The sequence below is a fragment of the Corticium candelabrum genome, chromosome 9 (genome assembly GCF_963422355.1).
Source record: "Corticium candelabrum chromosome 9, ooCorCand1.1, whole genome shotgun sequence".
NCBI classification, from domain to species: Eukaryota; Metazoa; Porifera; class Homoscleromorpha; order Homosclerophorida; family Plakinidae; genus Corticium; species Corticium candelabrum.
The window spans coordinates 3,942,503-3,960,002 of NC_085093.1; the positions used below are offsets into that span (position 1 = coordinate 3,942,503).

Below are 17,500 nucleotides of genomic sequence, written 5' to 3' on the forward strand. Positions count from 1 at the left end.
ACACACACACACACACACATGGACACACACACACACACACACACACACACACACACACACACACACACACACACACACACACACACACACATGGACACACACACACACACACATGGACACACACACACACACACACACACACACACACACACACACACACACACACACATGGACACACCACACACACACACACACACACACACACACACACACACACACAAGACTCATGAACTTTATGTCTAGACTCTAAAGACGTGGGATATGAGAGAATACGTTTGCATTCAGTCGGTGAGCTGGAAGTATCCAACGACCAGAACACCTGACCACGGATCTTTTGTCCTCTTCTTGTCGCCGCTTGCATCGAATATGCTCTTACTGAGCTGCAACAACTTTGTGACAGAATTCAGACTTCAGGGTGTAGGCAAATACAGCACAAGATTTGCCACTACGCACAGCAGTCCCATCTGCTCGGTCGTCTACAACTCGTCGCTGAAGCAGGTTGCTTATAACATCTTGTGTTAAACCGTGGAGTCTTTTGTTATTGTTAGAACCATTGCAGCATATCAAATGACTTTTGAAAGATCGGCTGGCTTCTCGGCTATCTGTCTGTCTGTCCGTCTTAATGCGTACCTGTCTGTCTTTCTATCTGCCTATCTGTCTATCTGCCTGTCTGTGTATGTCTGTCTGCCTGTCTGTCTGTCTGTCTCTCTGTCTGCCTGTCTGTCTATCTGCCTATCTGACTGTCTATATGCCTGTCTGTGTATCTGTCTGTCTGTCTGTCTGTCTGTCCATCTGTGTACCTGTCTGTCAATCTGCCTGTCTGACTATTTGTCTGTCTAGCTGCCTGTCTGTGTGCCTGTCTGTCTGTCTGTGTGTCTATCTGCCTATCTGACTGTCTGTGTATCTGTCTGTCTGCCTATCTAATTGTCTATCTGCCTGTCTGTGTATCTGTCTGTCTGTCTATCTGCCTGCCTGTCTGTCTGTCTGTCTAACTGTGTGTGTGTGTGTGTGTGTGTGTGTGTGTGTGTGTGTGTGTGTGTGTGTGTGTGTGTGTGTGTGTGTGTGTGCGTCCATGTGCAATTAAGCCTCTGTGGTAGCCGCATCTCTCTGTTTTAGGTCGCAACTGGTTGTGAAGAGTGTGTTGTGACCGTGTGGGACATAAACACCGGACAGCGTGTGCTCCAGCTTTCAAACGTTCACGACACCGATCTCACCACGATGGCACTAGACAGCAAAAACCGTCGTCTCTTCACCGGATCTCGAAGTGGCCACATCAAGGTCTATCCACACACTTCAAAGTTCGAGTAAACCCATCGTAACACGTTCACAATCTTTTACAGATTTGGAATTTTTCTAACGGCCAATGCTTGAAAAATCTGGTGCCCAACAATCCCGGTGACATCACCGGCATTATCGACTTCCCGGATAAGAAACAGATATTGGCTGTCGGATGGAGTCGAATACTAACCGGATACACAGACATCCACGACACATACGTTACAAATGTAGACATGCAGTTGTAATATATTTTATTATTATTGTTCATATAATTTTTATCCATTAGACCTTTCACAGTGGTCCAGATGATTCGTGGCTGGGTGGGCATGTGCACAAGGTGAGAAAACTGTTAGTCGTTTCGAATTGATTTTGTATGTGGTGATATGTAGGAGGACATACTCACTGCCGATTACTGCCCGCCGTATTACTTGGCAACGGGCAGTTTTGATGGTGAAATCCTCATCTGGGGAACTGACTCGGAGAAGCTGCTCAAACGGTTGAGAATGGCTCCAATGGACTTGCCATCTTCACACAGGTTGAAATATGTACATACGTACATACATACATATGTACATACATACATACATACATACATACATACATACATACATACATATATATACATACATACGTACATACCTACACTGACATATACATATATACCTTTTTTTCTGTTCATTAAAAGAGTCCTTAAGACTCAGTATAAATCATTTACATTGCAATCATACTACGCTAGATACCGTTGTCAAATTAACGTACTTATCACTCTGTGTTTCTGCAAATGGTCTCCATTAGCTTTTATCCATTATTAAAAATTATTAATAGGGTTTCTTTAAAACTCAATGGATTCAATGTGTATCTTCGATTTACGCTGCCTGTTCTGTAACAAATGTAGACCCAAGCCATATAACAGAAAAATATGTAGTTTTTTCCTCAGCGACGCTTACTGCGTTCCTTTCGACGGTTGCTCTTCTGCTCGATGACTGGTGATCTAGATTGTGTTCTAGATCTGGATGGTGATTTTTTCGGTCAGGTGATTGCAATGTTTTAGATTTTGTTGGAGTGTCGTGTTCAGTCTTCCTGCCATTTCCTCTTCTTCCTTGTCTAATACTTTAATCTCAAACCAGCCTTTAGACTGTTGCTTGTGATCTGCTGTGCTTTCTGTTGGATTGGATTGTGCACACTGTTTTGTTTCTGGTAATGTGTTTGTTACTGATTTGTCCCTTACGCTTTGGTTTGCACTGTTTCTGGTTGTGATTGATTGGTGGTTTCCATTGTTGAGCCTGTCATCTCTTGTAGAGGTTCCACGGTGTCTTTCGTACTATCAGGATTCTGTTCTGATTGTTCCATTTCTGTTGCTGTTTGACTTTCCTGTTCGTCACATTCTTTTCTTCTTTGTTTTCTTGCTGCATTTCTACGTCATGGTTTTTGTTAAGATCGTGGCTCATTATGCTGGTCTTCAGGATTCTTATCATTTTTTGTTGACAGTCCTTTATCATATGAGTGGTGCTTCCGCATCTATAACATGTAGCAGGTTGTCCAGCATATCGCACATGCAGACATAAATTGTATTTCCCATAAATTATGCACTCTGGGAAATAACCTTTTGGATTCTGTACTTTGTATACTCTCACTCCTGTTTCCACGTGCAACGGAATACGTACGCCTTGCAATTCTTGCAACTTGACTATTATTTGCTATTCTCAAGATAACGACATTATCTGCCATTTCAAAGGGCATTTTGACTGAGACAAAAGCTGGTGGGTCTTGTAGTGGCATTACTTTCAATCAAACATTATTCACTATCAGGCCTGTCAGTACCAACCTTTCTTCGGCTTCTTCATTCAGCGAGGTAATCTGCCACGTTTCTGCTATTGTCAGACACGATACACTCTTTCCGGCAGTTACTTAAATAAGCTTTCACTATGTCTTCTGCTGTCACGCCTTCAGCAACCAATCTGACTGACAACGGCCTCTGCAACTTATTGGCCACCATTCTTTCTTCGTCTTGATCGTGGTTAGTCTTCCAATCGATTACTAATCATTAGGCTTGCAATCTACGTAGCCTGTCGGTTAATATACCTTTCTGTCGCTAAAGTTCTCCTAAATGACTTGGAATTCACTCTCTATCAGGAAGGTTGGCGGAGCTACCAAGACCTCGTGGCATCCTCCGAGCCTCGCAATACATACATACTTTTTTTGTTACAAGGGCTTTTAAGGCCCAGGTTACTGCAGACACTAGGTACTTGCTACTTTACAATCTAAATCTAGCAGTCACTATATGTCACCAAATCTCTTCATCTTTGCTGCTTGGACAGAACTGACACTCCGGAGAGAGAGGCAATTGTATGTTAGTTCCTTGCCCAAGGGAACTTATGTATGTGGCCCTCCCGCACTTGAACTCTGACCCAAAGGTCCCGGATGTTGCCAATCTCCAACTGCACACTCTAATCAATTGAGCCACATACATACATACTTACATACCTACTCTCTGTTGAGTTGACTTTGCGCTCAGAAGTGACTAATGATACAGCTGTATTTATTCACCACACTCAGATATTAAGTGATATCCCATTAACTGTACATTCTGGAGGTCCTATTGCAATACAAAGATGTTAGGTAACAGTAGGGAAGTCGCAAGCTATCAAGATGAAACAGAACGAGAAGAGGAGTCAGAAATACCAAGCAACTACTCGCGAAACAAGAGCAATTGTGTGTTGATGTCAAGGCAGCGGACCGTTTAGTGACCTTGCTAGTTGGCTACTTCCTCTATTAGCAGCATTCTTGTTGTAAGACCATACCTTCTTAATGAGTCAAGAACCCTAACGACTTTTGATATGCAAAAGCCTTATCAAACTGCCTGTGTAATACATACGTCTTCGTTACCCTAACTATAAAAAATCCGGGAACTTGCGGTTTCGAACGATACCAAGATCGTCACTGTCCGCCCTATGGCGCAGAAGTTATTACAGATTTTCAAAGCGCAAAGTCAACGCGAACAGAGAGTACATACATACATATACATACGTATGTACATACATACATACATACATAAATACATACATACATACATACATATACATACGTACATACATACATACATACATACATACATACATATACATACGTACGTACATACATACATACATATACATACATACATATACATACGTACATACATACATATATACATACGTTCATATATACATACATACATGATAGGATAGGGTATGTCCACTGAGTCAGTGATGACAGTTACTGCCTCTTGCCTCTTTGATGTGATAGTAATCCAGCTTTCGAAAGACACATTTTGTTACATGTAGCACAAGTTAGACCCAAAGTTGGAAGAATTCTAATGGCATCATGATTTTATGCTTCTGTCATTTTGTTTGAATAACACTGATCCTGGATCGCTCAAATGATGCCAGCGATTGATGGCGCATTTTACGCCTTAGCCTTCTGTCTTTGACACAAAAACCTGCATGCACAAAAGGATTAAAGTGGGTAAGGGGTGTGCAGAGCCAAACCCATTCTCTTGTCCCAGCACATTCAATGACTACTGAGGCAAACAGCTTGCAACAAGTAGACGAATGAACTGGGATGCAGTGGCTTGCCAGAGGTCTATCGGGTCTGTACCATTGCCAAACAAGTATGCCACAGTACCTGCTGTAGTGCTTTCAGTATCGGTATCCCCAGTAGGCACATAGTGCACAAGGACCGCTACATCTGCCACAACAGACTCTGCCTTCCAAAGCCAATTATTCTCAGACCATAGATCATTGACTTGGCTTTAGGCTTATTTGGTGGCAGCCTAAACTCGCCGTCGCTGAATCGTCTTTGAGCAGTAGTGGCATTTCAAGGAGACAATGGTGTCAACTATTGTCTCACCACACTACATACATACATACATACATACATACATACATACATACATACATACGTACATACATTATACATACATTTTGTTTGTTTGTTACAAGGGCCCTTAGGGCCCAGGTTACTGCAGACACTAAGTACTTGCTACGATACTTTCTACGATACAATCGAAACACTATCAGCAGTCACTGTCTATATGTCACTTCTTCTTTGCTGCTTGGACAGAACTGAGGCAATTGTATGTTAGTTCCTTGCCCAAGGGAACTTATGTATGTGGCCCTCCTGCACTTGAACTCTGACCCAAAGGTCCTGGATGTTACCAATCTCCAACTGCGCACTCTAGCCAATTGAGCCACATAAATACATACATACATAATACATACATACATATATACATATATACATTATACCTACCTACATACATACATACATACATTATACATACATACATTCATACATACATTTTGCTGGTGGTCACGTGACTACTTGGTCATCGACTTAATTTCCTGATGTAGTGATCGTGGGGTTGGATCAAAACTGTTTGACAAATCGACTCACTCTGGTGTGGTCAGTCAGCAGAGTTTGGTACGATCGAGAAGAATGAGTCGGACATCGCAGAAACAATTGTCTGCACCAACCAGAGGCGCTCATGGGTATACGTTTGTATGAATGTTGGTAGATGTGTTCTGATCGATGTCGGTAGATTCATGCCTGTGTTCAAGCTACTGTTTCTGACCGAACGGGCTAGAGCACGTGGCCTCGAAAGTGCCATTCTTGTGTCCGTCGACGGCCCTGACGTTCACTTTTGGCATCTCTTTCATGCACACCTGCTATCCAACATGTCGAGTGGTATGTCTAGAGATGCAGTGTGTATGTCGTTGGTCTGACTGTGTGTGTGTGTGTGTGTGTGTGTGTGTGTGTGTGTGTGTGTGTGTGTGTGTGTGTGTGTCCAACTGTCCAACTGTCCGGTGTCTACTGTATGTGGTTCAGTTTGTGTCTGCACCTGTCTCTGTCTGTCTGTCTGTCTGTCTACTTGCCTGTCTACCTGTCTGTCCGTTCGTCTGTGTCTACCTGTCTATCTGTTCATCCGTCTGTCTGTCTACCTGTCTGTCCATCCGTCTGTCTGTCTACCTGTCTTTCCATCCCTGTCGCTTTGTCTGTCTGTCTGTCTACCTGTGTCTGTCTGTCCGTCTACCTGTGTCTGTCCGTCCGTTTGTCTGTCCATCCCTCTGTCTACCTGTCTGTCTGTCTGTTTACCTGTCTGCCGACTACCTGTCTGTCTATCTGTCTATCTGTCTACCTGTCTTTGTATGCACAACCCAAGTGCTATACATCTGTTTGTTGTTCATCGTCTTTCATGGAGGTCAACCAAACACACAATTGCACGTAGCAATTCCTGACTTGTTGTCCCAGGCACTCTACGTGCAGCACAATACGACGACGAGATCGTTCATGCACTCGCAACAGACGACGACAACAAGTTTCTAATCACAGGAGACAGTTTGGGATTCGTCTCCGTTTGGGACATCGAACACTACCTCATCGACAACAGTCCAGTACATGCCAGAAAATATTGCATTTCACTCGACAAGTTGGTACATAATTTGCTGCATTGCTTGTGTGTCCAGGCCAGTTTCAGGAATCCATCGAACATTCGAAGTTGGAGAGCACATGCGGGTGTCGTGACCGACCTGAAATATGCATCTCACGATTTCTGTCCGTTGTTGATCAGCATGTCTGATGACTGCACAGCACGGCTCTGGAATATGAATGGTCACTTTGTAGGGACGTTTGGGCAGGTAAGGGGATGGGTGCAACAGAGGTGGTTGGAGGTACTAGTATGTGGCAATATGAATGTTATAGGAAACTGCTTGGAATGTAAGAGAACCGTCGACTTATCAGCACCCAATGTGAGGCTTTGAGATAGGAAAAGGAATTGTGCTGTTTTTAAATTGTAGTTGTTCTTGTAGGAATCCATGGGGGGAGAGAAGAAGCATGTCAGGTAGTACACAAACACACGCATGCATACACACACACCAGTGACACACACACACATACACACACACACACACACACACACACACACACACACACACACACACACACACACACACACACACACAGACACACACACACACACACACACACACACACACACACACACACACACACACACACACACACACACACACACACACACACACACACACCACTGCCTGCCTACACAGCTCCTTGCATCATGTTCTAAACCACAGTATCTCTAGAGGGAATACCATCACGGCCAGGATCATCTAGACCGGTCACCGCAAAGACCAGTGAAGGTCAACCAAATCACCATACCTACATACACATCACTACAAATTTAAAATTCTATTTTCAGGTGAAAGAATCCTCCGTTCGGCGGTGTCTATAGCAGCAAGGAAAGCCATTCGATCAAGCAAGTCTCGCACAGGAAAGGATCCACACGTCGAGAGCAAACCCAACATCTCTACTAAAGCTCAAGTGCAAGCGCAGAACACGGATGCCGATTCAAACAGATCACCGGCTGTCCCGTCCATCACAAACGGTGGAGACAACAAAGAGGCGTACACTCCTGCCGCCGTAAATGCGTCCACGCACTTACAGCACATCGTCATTCTGTATTGCACTCACTGTGTATTGTCTTGTGTTAGACTACTCTTGGCGAGACGTATCTGAGGCAGTACAACAGACGAATGAGAGACAGACAGGAGAGACGAAACGGTATGGGCGAAGTAGACATAACGCAGGCCCTCAGGTTCGGAACCCTGTGCTCTCCCTTTCAAACGCTGTACACGCCGGTAAGTGCCAGTCCAATTGCCATCGGGTAACTAACGGCCTCACTGACGGTTCTCGTTTATTTTCCAGCTTGTTGAAGACGTCGAGATACCGAAGAGTCTTCCTACTGTACCCAAGTTCGTGACGGATCGGTCACAACCCGCTGCCTACTAATTATAGATTTTTACTGATTGACAATCCGCGAATAGTTTTATACGAATTGACCAAATAGTCTTCATTTTATATTCAATTATGACGTCGAGGTGTGTATAAAATCAAGGAGAATGTAGTGGATATTGACCTCGTTGACTGCTACACTATCAGTGCTCATTAATGGTTAATATTAATGATTTTAATCGAGCATCCTTATGCTGGTGATGACACTAATTTGTGTATACTTGTTGATAAGGCCACAAGAATACAGTTAGTTGCTTGACAGGAGCTCACACACCAATTTTTGTTTAGTGGGCGTATCTTTTAATTAGATTAAATTTTAAATTTCAAAACTTGTGGTTTAAGTTTGTATAATACTTCTTGTAACATATCTGAACTCGACCAAGTTCGTTCCCATACGACTTTGAGGAATGCTGCTTGTATTAGGTGAGATATATTAGTACGTTTCTATGCATTAGAGTTTATACTACTTAATAGTAAAAATAAAATGCGCATGCGCACATAGATTTTTTTAGCATAAAACTGTCAGACAAGTACTTGTATTCTTGTGGCCTAACACTTACTTCTGTCATGATACAAGCCCATTGTCCGTGGTCTAGAGTTTGATTCCAACTACTAAACCTCCTGTGTTACAAACTGCTTCTATACGTTTGTATGACTTACCTATAAACATGAATTGTCAATTACAGTGGCTGTTGTGAGTTTTGTAACAAGATCGGTCATTTTCAAAACGACGGGCAACTTCTTCTCTTGTACAGCGGCAAGGGTTAGCAGATCTTGGTTTGCCTGCAATGAATATGACAATGTACACCAACACTGAACTAATGCATGATGAGCAAACATGCACCTTCTGTAGACGTTTGTTCTCACTCTCACTCAAATGTTCCTTTGCCCTGAGTTCTTCAACAACAGCAGCAAGCTCCCTGTGTTGAAGGCAGAATGTAACAATAAAGAGTAGAAAAATAAAATAAAAAAGATAATAAAAAATAAAATAAAACATACAAACAAAAAATTAAAATATAATGAAAAAGGCAGAATGTAAAATAGCCTAGTGGTTAGAGTTCTGGTTCTCTGACCATGATGGTTGGGGTTCAATCTGGGGTGGCGGCAGCAATATATGAAACGAGTCTGTTGGTTCTTTCTCGCTGTCTATTTGGCTATGTCTGTGAGAGTAGACTTGTTTCCGTCAATGGGGAGCTTCTGTGATCTGGCGTGGGGATCGTTGGCAATGAGGATCAGTGCTTTCCTGGTAGTCATTAATATCCACTAGGCGTGCTGACCAAGTTCACGGTCACCGTAATGCCTGCCTGCAATCTATATCAAAAATTGGCTAGTCATTGATCGTCGTGTAAACTACATAAACACATGTACCCTGCTGGGCTCACCTGCCGGGTTGGTGGGTGCCCAGATGAGGTAAGACCCCACTTGCCCATCATGAAGGGGCATAACGACACAAACAAAAAGGCAGAAATGTGAAGATTGATATAACAAAAGATTACTGCTACACTGTCAATCAAGAAAGTGCGGAAACTGGCCCATTAATTAAGCAATCAGCAATGGCAGTCTGGAAAGAATGAATTTTGACCGATCACAAATATATTATATATTTTGATATATATGCCTTGCTCCTTACAACAAGGCAGAAACAGACATAACAGGCAAATCCCAAAAACAATCATATAAATCTAAAAGTAGTCTACTTTCTATCAGTCTAGCCTTAAACTTCCACACAACTGCTGCATAAGGTTATTGTAGGCCTGTGAAAACGGAATGTTGTTTGCACTAATTGTTTTGGTAGCAATGGTTCTCAAAGTTTCCAGGCTGGCAGGAGTCCAAGCTCCAAATGATTCCTCTACCAGGGGATAGAAGAGTGCACCAGAAGAGGACACTAAGTCATCATATTTAGTGTCTTTCTCAATCTCCCCGGCCAGACCAACAGCACTTGCAACAGTCGCTGAACTTGAGGTTGGAACAAATTACGTAAGGCTAGCTACATGGTAGGGTTCAATGTGCACAGACCAATTAAGCGATGCTAGAATAATAACTCAAAATGATCCCGCTGGCCATCTATCCATATTTCAATACATAAAAATCAAAAGTCGACCAAAATTCTGCCTCAAGCGGCCAATCAATAAACTCCCATTCTGGTCTCAGTTCCCAAGCCCTAATATCACATGTTAATATCACATGTAAACAAGATGCAACTTGCACGCATGCAAGATGAGCCACAGAAAGATAAAGGTCTCACGTAATGAAACGATTTGTAGAACTAACATGCTGCATATATGCAGTGGGCAGGCAATGAGCATATGCTCAAGCCAATGCTTAGGCATGAGCACCTTTCAGCCATTCCAATTTCCAATTATCTTAGCAGCATTGCGTGCACATGCATGGCATCATATGAAGGCACAGAAACCGAGACGGAAACAGTAGTAGCTAGCTGCAAGAGAAAAGACTACTGATTGGCCGTTTGAGAAAAATTCTGAAGAAATGCGGTTGCATGGCTATTGATTTTGAATTATTGAAATATGGATAGATGGCCAGGACGTTCATTTTTGAAACATTGAAATATGGATACGTGGAAGAGTGCAACTATATGAATAATTATGCCAGATATGAGTAAGCAAAAACGAGATATGAATAAATGCACCGTCCGGTGTTCTATGTTGCAATAATGCACACACACCTAATCTCGTGTAGTAAGACCCTTCTCGCCTACATCCTGCTGGGCACATCCTGCCGGAAAAATGTAGGCGGGAGGGGTCTGACTAGGCAAGACTAGCGCACACCAGCACAGCAATCAACGCCATGATAATTGGAAATTGGAATGGCCGAATGGTGCACGGCTTGAAGTATGAATCAGCTGACCAGATATCCATATTTCAATACCACAAAATCCAGAAGTCAACCGTTTCATGCGTCAACGGCGAATCACTAGAATCATGCATTTTCTACTGGCAGCTACTACCGTTTCAGTCTTAGTTCCCTAGCATTCTGCGATGCAACTGGCCCACATGCTCAAATTGAGCTGCGATCACCCGGACCTCATACAAGGTGTCTTGCTCACTCGTTGCTTGCTGCTGCATGTTGGTGCTACAAATCGTTTCATTACAAGGAATCTTTAACGGACTCTCGCTACTGTACAAGCTCAGTCTGTCTCACTTAGACTCGGCACTGTTGTCTAGTCTACATGAATGAAGCATGGATAGGTGCAACCTATCCGGGTCTATTGCATAGTGGTGTTACTAATTAGGGTAGACTTGAGCAGAACTTTTCTAATCAGATGAACTGAGCTGCACGGTAGCGAGCCTGGAGTCTCGCGTAATAAAACGATTTGTCGCACCAACGTGCTAGCCTCTCCCCAGACACAGTTTCCCCCTATAGCTGAGGCAGACAATTCTACGGGTATATACTGTAGGAGCAATTTGTCTAACAGGGCACAACTTTCCTCTCTAATATCTTCCACCATCTCGGGGCCTAGGAAGGTGCAGCCCCGAGACGGGAGGAAGAGGTCAAGCAACCATTGGGGTGCGGTGGAAAAAACTTCATTTTTTTCTGGTATTTTTACAACTACCTATTCTCATAATTTTTCAATCATAATTTTTCTCACTTTTTAATATGAGGTGTTTTCCTAAAAAGGGGTTGCTTTGTAGGGTGAAATTTTTGGGATGCTTTTAAGGATTACCACAAGCCAAAAGACTTTATTTTTGCTGGTGTTTGTCAACTACCGGCTCTACTACTGTTGGTATCAGCTAATTATGTACACATACAATTGAGAACGTTTCTTTCTTGTGCTTAGATAGAATCCTCATTGACCCAGATACGCACTTCGTACGATATAAAGTCTTGCACACAACTTGAATTTAATACACAGCCAATCATTTCAATATTTATTGCACAAAAATCTATCACGGCTAAAAACTAAATAAATAAATAATTAAATAAATAAAAAAAATATTTTCAAGACAGTTTGGTTTACAAATCAAAGGCTGATCACTCGATATGATCAACCTTCAGTTTGCACAAACAAATTGTCAATGCCCAGTTACGTGTCTACACATTAGCCAGTCTACTAAATTGTTCCAGTATTCTTTCACTAATCCTATATTGCATTGTAGATGCTGCCTTCATATATCCTAGACTATAGTATGCCAACCCCCCCCCCCCCCCCCGATTCCGTCTGGATGAATGTCTGTAACGTGACGACAGACGGTCAGCCAGCCTAGACTGCCAGAAATGAGACTTTGGCGTTCTGAAATGAGATGCGCTAGAGTTTGTTTGTTCAATATTAACGAAGTATGCGGATGTGACGTGCATCGGAAGCACTGCACTGTATATGACCCAAGGCTCACTGCAATTGCAGCTTTAGTTAGCATTGTTTTTCATCTTGCTTTCTTAATTTTAATATTTAATTTTTATTTTGTTTTATTATTTTTTTTATTTCTATATATTAAAAAATTATTGGACAGTATTGCCAAAGTCATTGTTCCAACGCACTGGTGAAGTAGCTGGCACAAACAAGCACCTTCTACAGTATCACAACAGATGCAGTAAGCAAGGTGTGTCTAGACATTCAGCCCTCCATCTTCCACCTTGACTACTATCAACAACCCAATGCACCAGGTTACTCAGGTGTAGTTCCCTCTAGGGGTTGGGATACACAAACACGGAATACATTAACACATAATACACAACACATACTAAAGTTACCAACTATACTAAAATTTCAATACAGACAATGGTCAGTGAAAGGGCTTCGTGTTCAAGCACCGTTTGTTTACAGTATAAATAAGTATAATACTATGCAAGCTTAAGCTAAACGTGCCCAACTCAATGGTTGAAAGCTTTGCACTTCTCAATATTCAATTGTTGATATCAACTAAATGACTTAACACTCATTATACCTTCAGACACATTTCATGCATCATACATGCACAATTCATTCAGTACAATCAATGATTACCGCATTTTCTCTTTCTCCTCATGGTAACATTTAAGATCGTGTTTCAGTTGTAGCAATGCATTGACATCATAACCATCATGTCGGCGAGCTGCCGCTCTGTTCTTTTCACCGATAACAGGGAACACAAACGTAGACATACCACAATCTTGATCGGTACTGCTGGCACTTGCAGCTGGATGTTGAAAAGCACTACAGGTTGATGGCAAGGCAACAGGAGCATCTGACACAACTGGAACTGAGAAAAGTAAAGTACCATAGCAATCGATTCAGTCTAGAAATCTGATTGTACAACATACAGTCAGACTCTGAAACGGTTGTTTCAACAATTGTTCGTGTAGACGGAAGATGCTGAATGATCTCACTTTGGTGACCTCTCACATCGGGATACAACTCATTAGTCTCTAATGCCTCTGGTCTGGCCCAGAGTGAGCCTCTTGAAGACCTAGGAGGTCTCCTAAAAGCACAAGAAACTTACACAAGATCGTAATTAACGAGTTACCATGAATGATTTTACTATCCTACTATGAATTGGTGTGGCAAACAAATCAAAATATAATTGCCTGATTTATGGGTAAAGAACAACCGCGCACCGGCTGCACAGTTAGACAACTAACGAAACCTTTGATACATATCGTAAGGCCAGATAAATTAAATTTCTTGATGCTCAGATTCACCGATCCAGTTTTGAGTTTGACCAAAATAAAATAAAAATTTGACATGCGCATGTGCAATGATATTACATTTGCTGTAAAATGACTACGTATCGACAATTCTCCGAGTGTAAACAGTGCATGTGTTCCAGCGACTGTTTCCGTGTTCCTCTCATATCACCATCATTTGTAGACAGTGCAACGAGAACTGCATATGCTCAAAATGCCATATGATCACTACTTCTTATTTCTATTCTGGTCAGTTGGTTTGGTTTTACGTCCAACTATCCGAGCATCAATAAGGTTAGTTGGTCTAGTCTAACCAACTATTAGTGTACATGATTAGATATCAAATTCAAGTGAGCTGTGGTGACAATGGATAACCATGTTGTACTGCTGAGTGAGTATGCAGTCACATGAGGGCAAGGTCGTTTCAAGTAACAGATTTTTGCAAGAAAGATATTGAATCAAGGGTTATTTACATAGTTTGACTCCTAGTATACAAAGCCATACAGACTTTCACATGTTTTGTTTGTTTTTGTCACGAAGTGACGCATGCACAGCCATGAGCAGAAGCATACATAGTGCACTCTGTTTTATCCACCAAACCGCATTATCTAAATAATGACGTAAACCAATTCATTGAAATATCGGCTATATTATACATAATATTATGTTTCGCTTTATCCATCATCTCATTAATCTGACAGATGGCAAACAAACCAATCTGGCAAATATGATGGAATCCATTCCGAGTTGATTAGGGATTAATGAGTATCTTTTCAAACTTAGTATAAACTCTACCTTGTGTCTATCTTGTCTGTCCGTGGTAACAATGATGAGAGCTTAGATAACACTAATACTACCATACTTGCTTGATTATTACCCCACCTCACGGTTGGCCAGAGTCAATGGTCAAGTATGGAATGGAGTCTTACTCAAAAATTGCCAACTAAAGTTGTTAATTGGTGGAAATGATTGATTTATTAACTCAAACAGCATGTTGCTACACTAGTAGAGCCACCACAACTACCTAAAATATAGAAACCTAATCTTCTATACATATCTGAGTCATCAAACCTTGAACACGTGGTCAACAGGCATGCACAAGGTAAAGAATGTCAGCATTTCTACAGACACAAATCTAGCAAACAGTCACTGCACCAATTAGCATTAAGTAAAAGACTAAGAGGTGTGGAAATCTTTGAGCATTGACAAAGTAGGGGGTGGGGGATTACTTGAGCACTCAGGTAATAATGAAGCAAGTATAGTATACATTTCATTGTTATAAATACATGCAACTTACCGTTTCGAAAAACTGAGAGTAGCTGGTTCAGTGTAGGCATGTGCATCAGTAGGCAAGCCTTTGTGAAAAAACAATAATCACCACAGATCATCCAAAGAAATGTAAACGACCAAATCAACAGAGTAAGCACGTAACCTGAAAGTTGGTTTCCAGCTAAGGTTGACTCTTTCCGTCTACCCGATTTGGATCTGGTAGCTTGTAACCATCGTTGTCCACAATGATGAGCATACATCACAGCTGACTGAGCAGACTGAAATAGAAGGAGCAATTGAAACAAATAAAATCCATAAAAAACTGTCCCTAGCACCTCGATTTGTCGTTTTAGATTAATAGACTTCCTTTCTGCTTGCCTCGTCGTTGCAAACTACAAACATAACCACTTATCTATGATAGTCTACATCAATTAGAACCGTCACGACTCACTTTTATCCAACACACAACAGCTCGTTTGATAAAATGGTCACGTCGAAGAGACAGTGCACATTGGATTCGCTCTTGAAAGTGTTGCTGACTAGCAGCGTAGTCAAGCCAAGTATGGATGACCTTTGATCAAACGTAGTGCAGAAGACTAGGAAAGGCAAAGTAGTCGTACACAGTTGCTTACTTTTCTCTGCAACTGTTGACTCCAATACCACAATGCAGTTCTCTCTTTGTGGTGCCAACTCTTTCTATCTTGAAGCTACACAAACCAATACAATCATGCAAAGACAGACAGACAGACAGACACACAGACACACAGACAGACAGACAGACAGACAGACAGACAGACAGACAGACACAACAGACAGGCAGACACAAACAGACAGACAGACAGACAAACACACACACAAACCGACAGACAGACAGACACAAAGACACACAAGCAGACAGACAGACAGACACAGACAGACAAACACAAACAGACAACCAACTGACGAGAAGTGTTGGCATTCACCTGCCGTTTCCACAGAGATAGCAAACTAGCTTGCAACTGCTGGCATCGTGTGTCATCAGCCATACATACGTACAACTACAAACGTGTCAGTATTCCAATCATAAGCAAAATCCAAGAAAAAATTGCCAACGAAAGCAACCTTGTTGCGACTACACAACTGCCTTGAAAGCAACCACGATGAAAACATTCGCCTCAACAAGGTCTTCTCCAAATGACTGGCAGCCTTCTTACAAGCAAACCTGTTGCTTGTTTTCTGGTGCCATTTCCTATACGTTCGATTGACTAGACCTTCACGTATAAATAAATCATTACAACACCACAAGCCACATACATAGATTAGCTCACTCATTTGTGACTCTCTCAAGTAACTATTTAGAAGGCATTCTGCTTGACTCCTCGTTTCTTGACTTACTGTGGTTCGTGTTGTCCAAGCTCTCCAAGTCTATAAAATACCAAGATATGCTCATATCAACCACATTGCTAAAAAGCCTCTAGATGTCCTTACACAGCGTACTACAGCTTCTCCTCTCAATCGTTCAGCTGCTGATTGCATAGACTTCAAACGATGGATAAAGCAAACATTCGTATACCAACGTTTAAATGCACACCTGTTGATACAGAAGTATCCATGTAGAACATTTGTGTTACAATGAAACACATTAACTCTGACCTCACAACAAGGTTAGAATCTAGACGAACCGCAAGCTCCCATTTGGCTACATCCTGAGCACATTGATGGCAATAGTCCTGTTGTAAACAATTTTGATGATTTTAGTGGCAGTAATAAATACATTTAATTTAATTGACAAAACTATTTCTAGCACATAAACTCATGCCTGCATGTCTACAACAATAAGCACTGCGTTATCTGCAATGCCTTTTATCACGTAGCAAAGTTGGTTATCACCAAGACAAGAGTTACTGACTGTGCATGTGTGGTGTGTGTGTGCGTGTGTGTGTGTGTGTGTGTGTGTTTTGTGTGTGTGTGTGTGTGTGTGTGTGTGTGTGTGTGTGTGTGTGTGTGTGTGCATGTGGTGTGAGTGTGTGTGTGTGTGTGTGTGTGTGTGTGTGTGTGTGTGTGTGTGTGTGTGTGTGTGTGTGTGTGGTGTGTGTGTGTGTGTGAGTGTGTGTGTGTGTGTGTGTGGCCATGTGTGTGTGTGTGTGTGTGTGTGTGTGTGTGTGTGTGTGTGTGTGTGTGTGGCCATGTGTGTGTGTGTGTGTGTGTGTGTGTGTGTGTGTGTGTGTGTGTGTGTCCATGTGTGTATGTGTGTGCATGTGTGTGTGTCCATGTGTGTGTGTCCATGTGTGTGTGTGTGTGTGTGTGTGTGTGTGTGTGTGTGTGTGTGTTCTGTGTGTGTGTGTGTGTGTGTGTCTGTGTGTGTGTGTGTCTGTGTGTGTGTGTGTGTGTCTGTGTTTGCTACAATTCTGACCTTCCACTCTGCCAATGCTTTCTCCTTTATAACAGTTTCGTAGTGATTCAAAGCCAACCGTGTCACACTATTCTTCGTTCTTTGAGAGCAAAC

At 42.1% G+C, this 17,500-nt stretch overlaps 2 protein-coding genes across 4 annotated transcripts in view; one reads left to right on the top strand and one right to left on the bottom strand.

Moving 5' to 3' along the window:
• Window positions 1-8,311, top strand: part of LOC134184252 (WD repeat-containing protein on Y chromosome-like) — a 13,515-nt gene extending 5,204 nt beyond the window's left edge. The window contains exons 11-25 of the mRNA XM_062651892.1: window positions 244-498; window positions 1,117-1,278; window positions 1,341-1,505; window positions 1,565-1,615; window positions 1,668-1,813; window positions 5,670-5,807; window positions 5,858-6,003; window positions 6,568-6,710; window positions 6,783-6,953; window positions 7,018-7,064; window positions 7,125-7,156; window positions 7,419-7,475; window positions 7,535-7,755; window positions 7,827-7,973; window positions 8,041-8,311. Of these exons, the coding sequence (XP_062507876.1) occupies window positions 244-498; window positions 1,117-1,278; window positions 1,341-1,505; window positions 1,565-1,615; window positions 1,668-1,813; window positions 5,670-5,807; window positions 5,858-6,003; window positions 6,568-6,710; window positions 6,783-6,953; window positions 7,018-7,064; window positions 7,125-7,156; window positions 7,419-7,475; window positions 7,535-7,755; window positions 7,827-7,973; window positions 8,041-8,124 (1,965 nt within the window). The 3' untranslated portion in view covers window positions 8,125-8,311. The remainder of the gene's footprint in view (window positions 1-243; window positions 499-1,116; window positions 1,279-1,340; window positions 1,506-1,564; window positions 1,616-1,667; window positions 1,814-5,669; window positions 5,808-5,857; window positions 6,004-6,567; window positions 6,711-6,782; window positions 6,954-7,017; window positions 7,065-7,124; window positions 7,157-7,418; window positions 7,476-7,534; window positions 7,756-7,826; window positions 7,974-8,040) is intronic.
• The window catches only part of LOC134184253 (protein SFI1 homolog), a 24,545-nt gene continuing 12,377 nt past the window's right edge, over window positions 5,333-17,500 (bottom strand). Inside the window, exons 21-36 of one of the 3 annotated variants that reach the window (XM_062651893.1) lie at window positions 17,408-17,500; window positions 16,648-16,724; window positions 16,483-16,585; window positions 16,323-16,419; window positions 16,117-16,265; window positions 15,978-16,052; window positions 15,648-15,722; window positions 15,467-15,586; window positions 15,351-15,407; window positions 15,179-15,293; window positions 15,044-15,101; window positions 13,384-13,541; window positions 13,088-13,322; window positions 8,972-9,047; window positions 8,788-8,910; window positions 5,333-5,493 (exon numbers count right to left, since the gene is read on the bottom strand). The exon at window positions 17,408-17,500 is cut by the window's right edge and continues 3 nt beyond it. In XM_062651893.1, coding sequence (XP_062507877.1) covers window positions 8,788-8,910; window positions 8,972-9,047; window positions 13,088-13,322; window positions 13,384-13,541; window positions 15,044-15,101; window positions 15,179-15,293; window positions 15,351-15,407; window positions 15,467-15,586; window positions 15,648-15,722; window positions 15,978-16,052; window positions 16,117-16,265; window positions 16,323-16,419; window positions 16,483-16,585; window positions 16,648-16,724; window positions 17,408-17,500 — 1,611 coding nt within the window. In that variant the 3' untranslated portion in view covers window positions 5,333-5,493. Of the gene's footprint in view, window positions 5,494-8,428; window positions 8,911-8,971; window positions 9,048-13,087; window positions 13,323-13,383; window positions 13,542-15,043; window positions 15,102-15,178; window positions 15,294-15,350; window positions 15,408-15,466; window positions 15,587-15,647; window positions 15,723-15,977; window positions 16,053-16,116; window positions 16,266-16,322; window positions 16,420-16,482; window positions 16,586-16,647; window positions 16,725-17,407 lie in introns of those variants that run through there. The other 2 variants (XM_062651894.1, XM_062651895.1) reach the window with 2 other exon arrangements.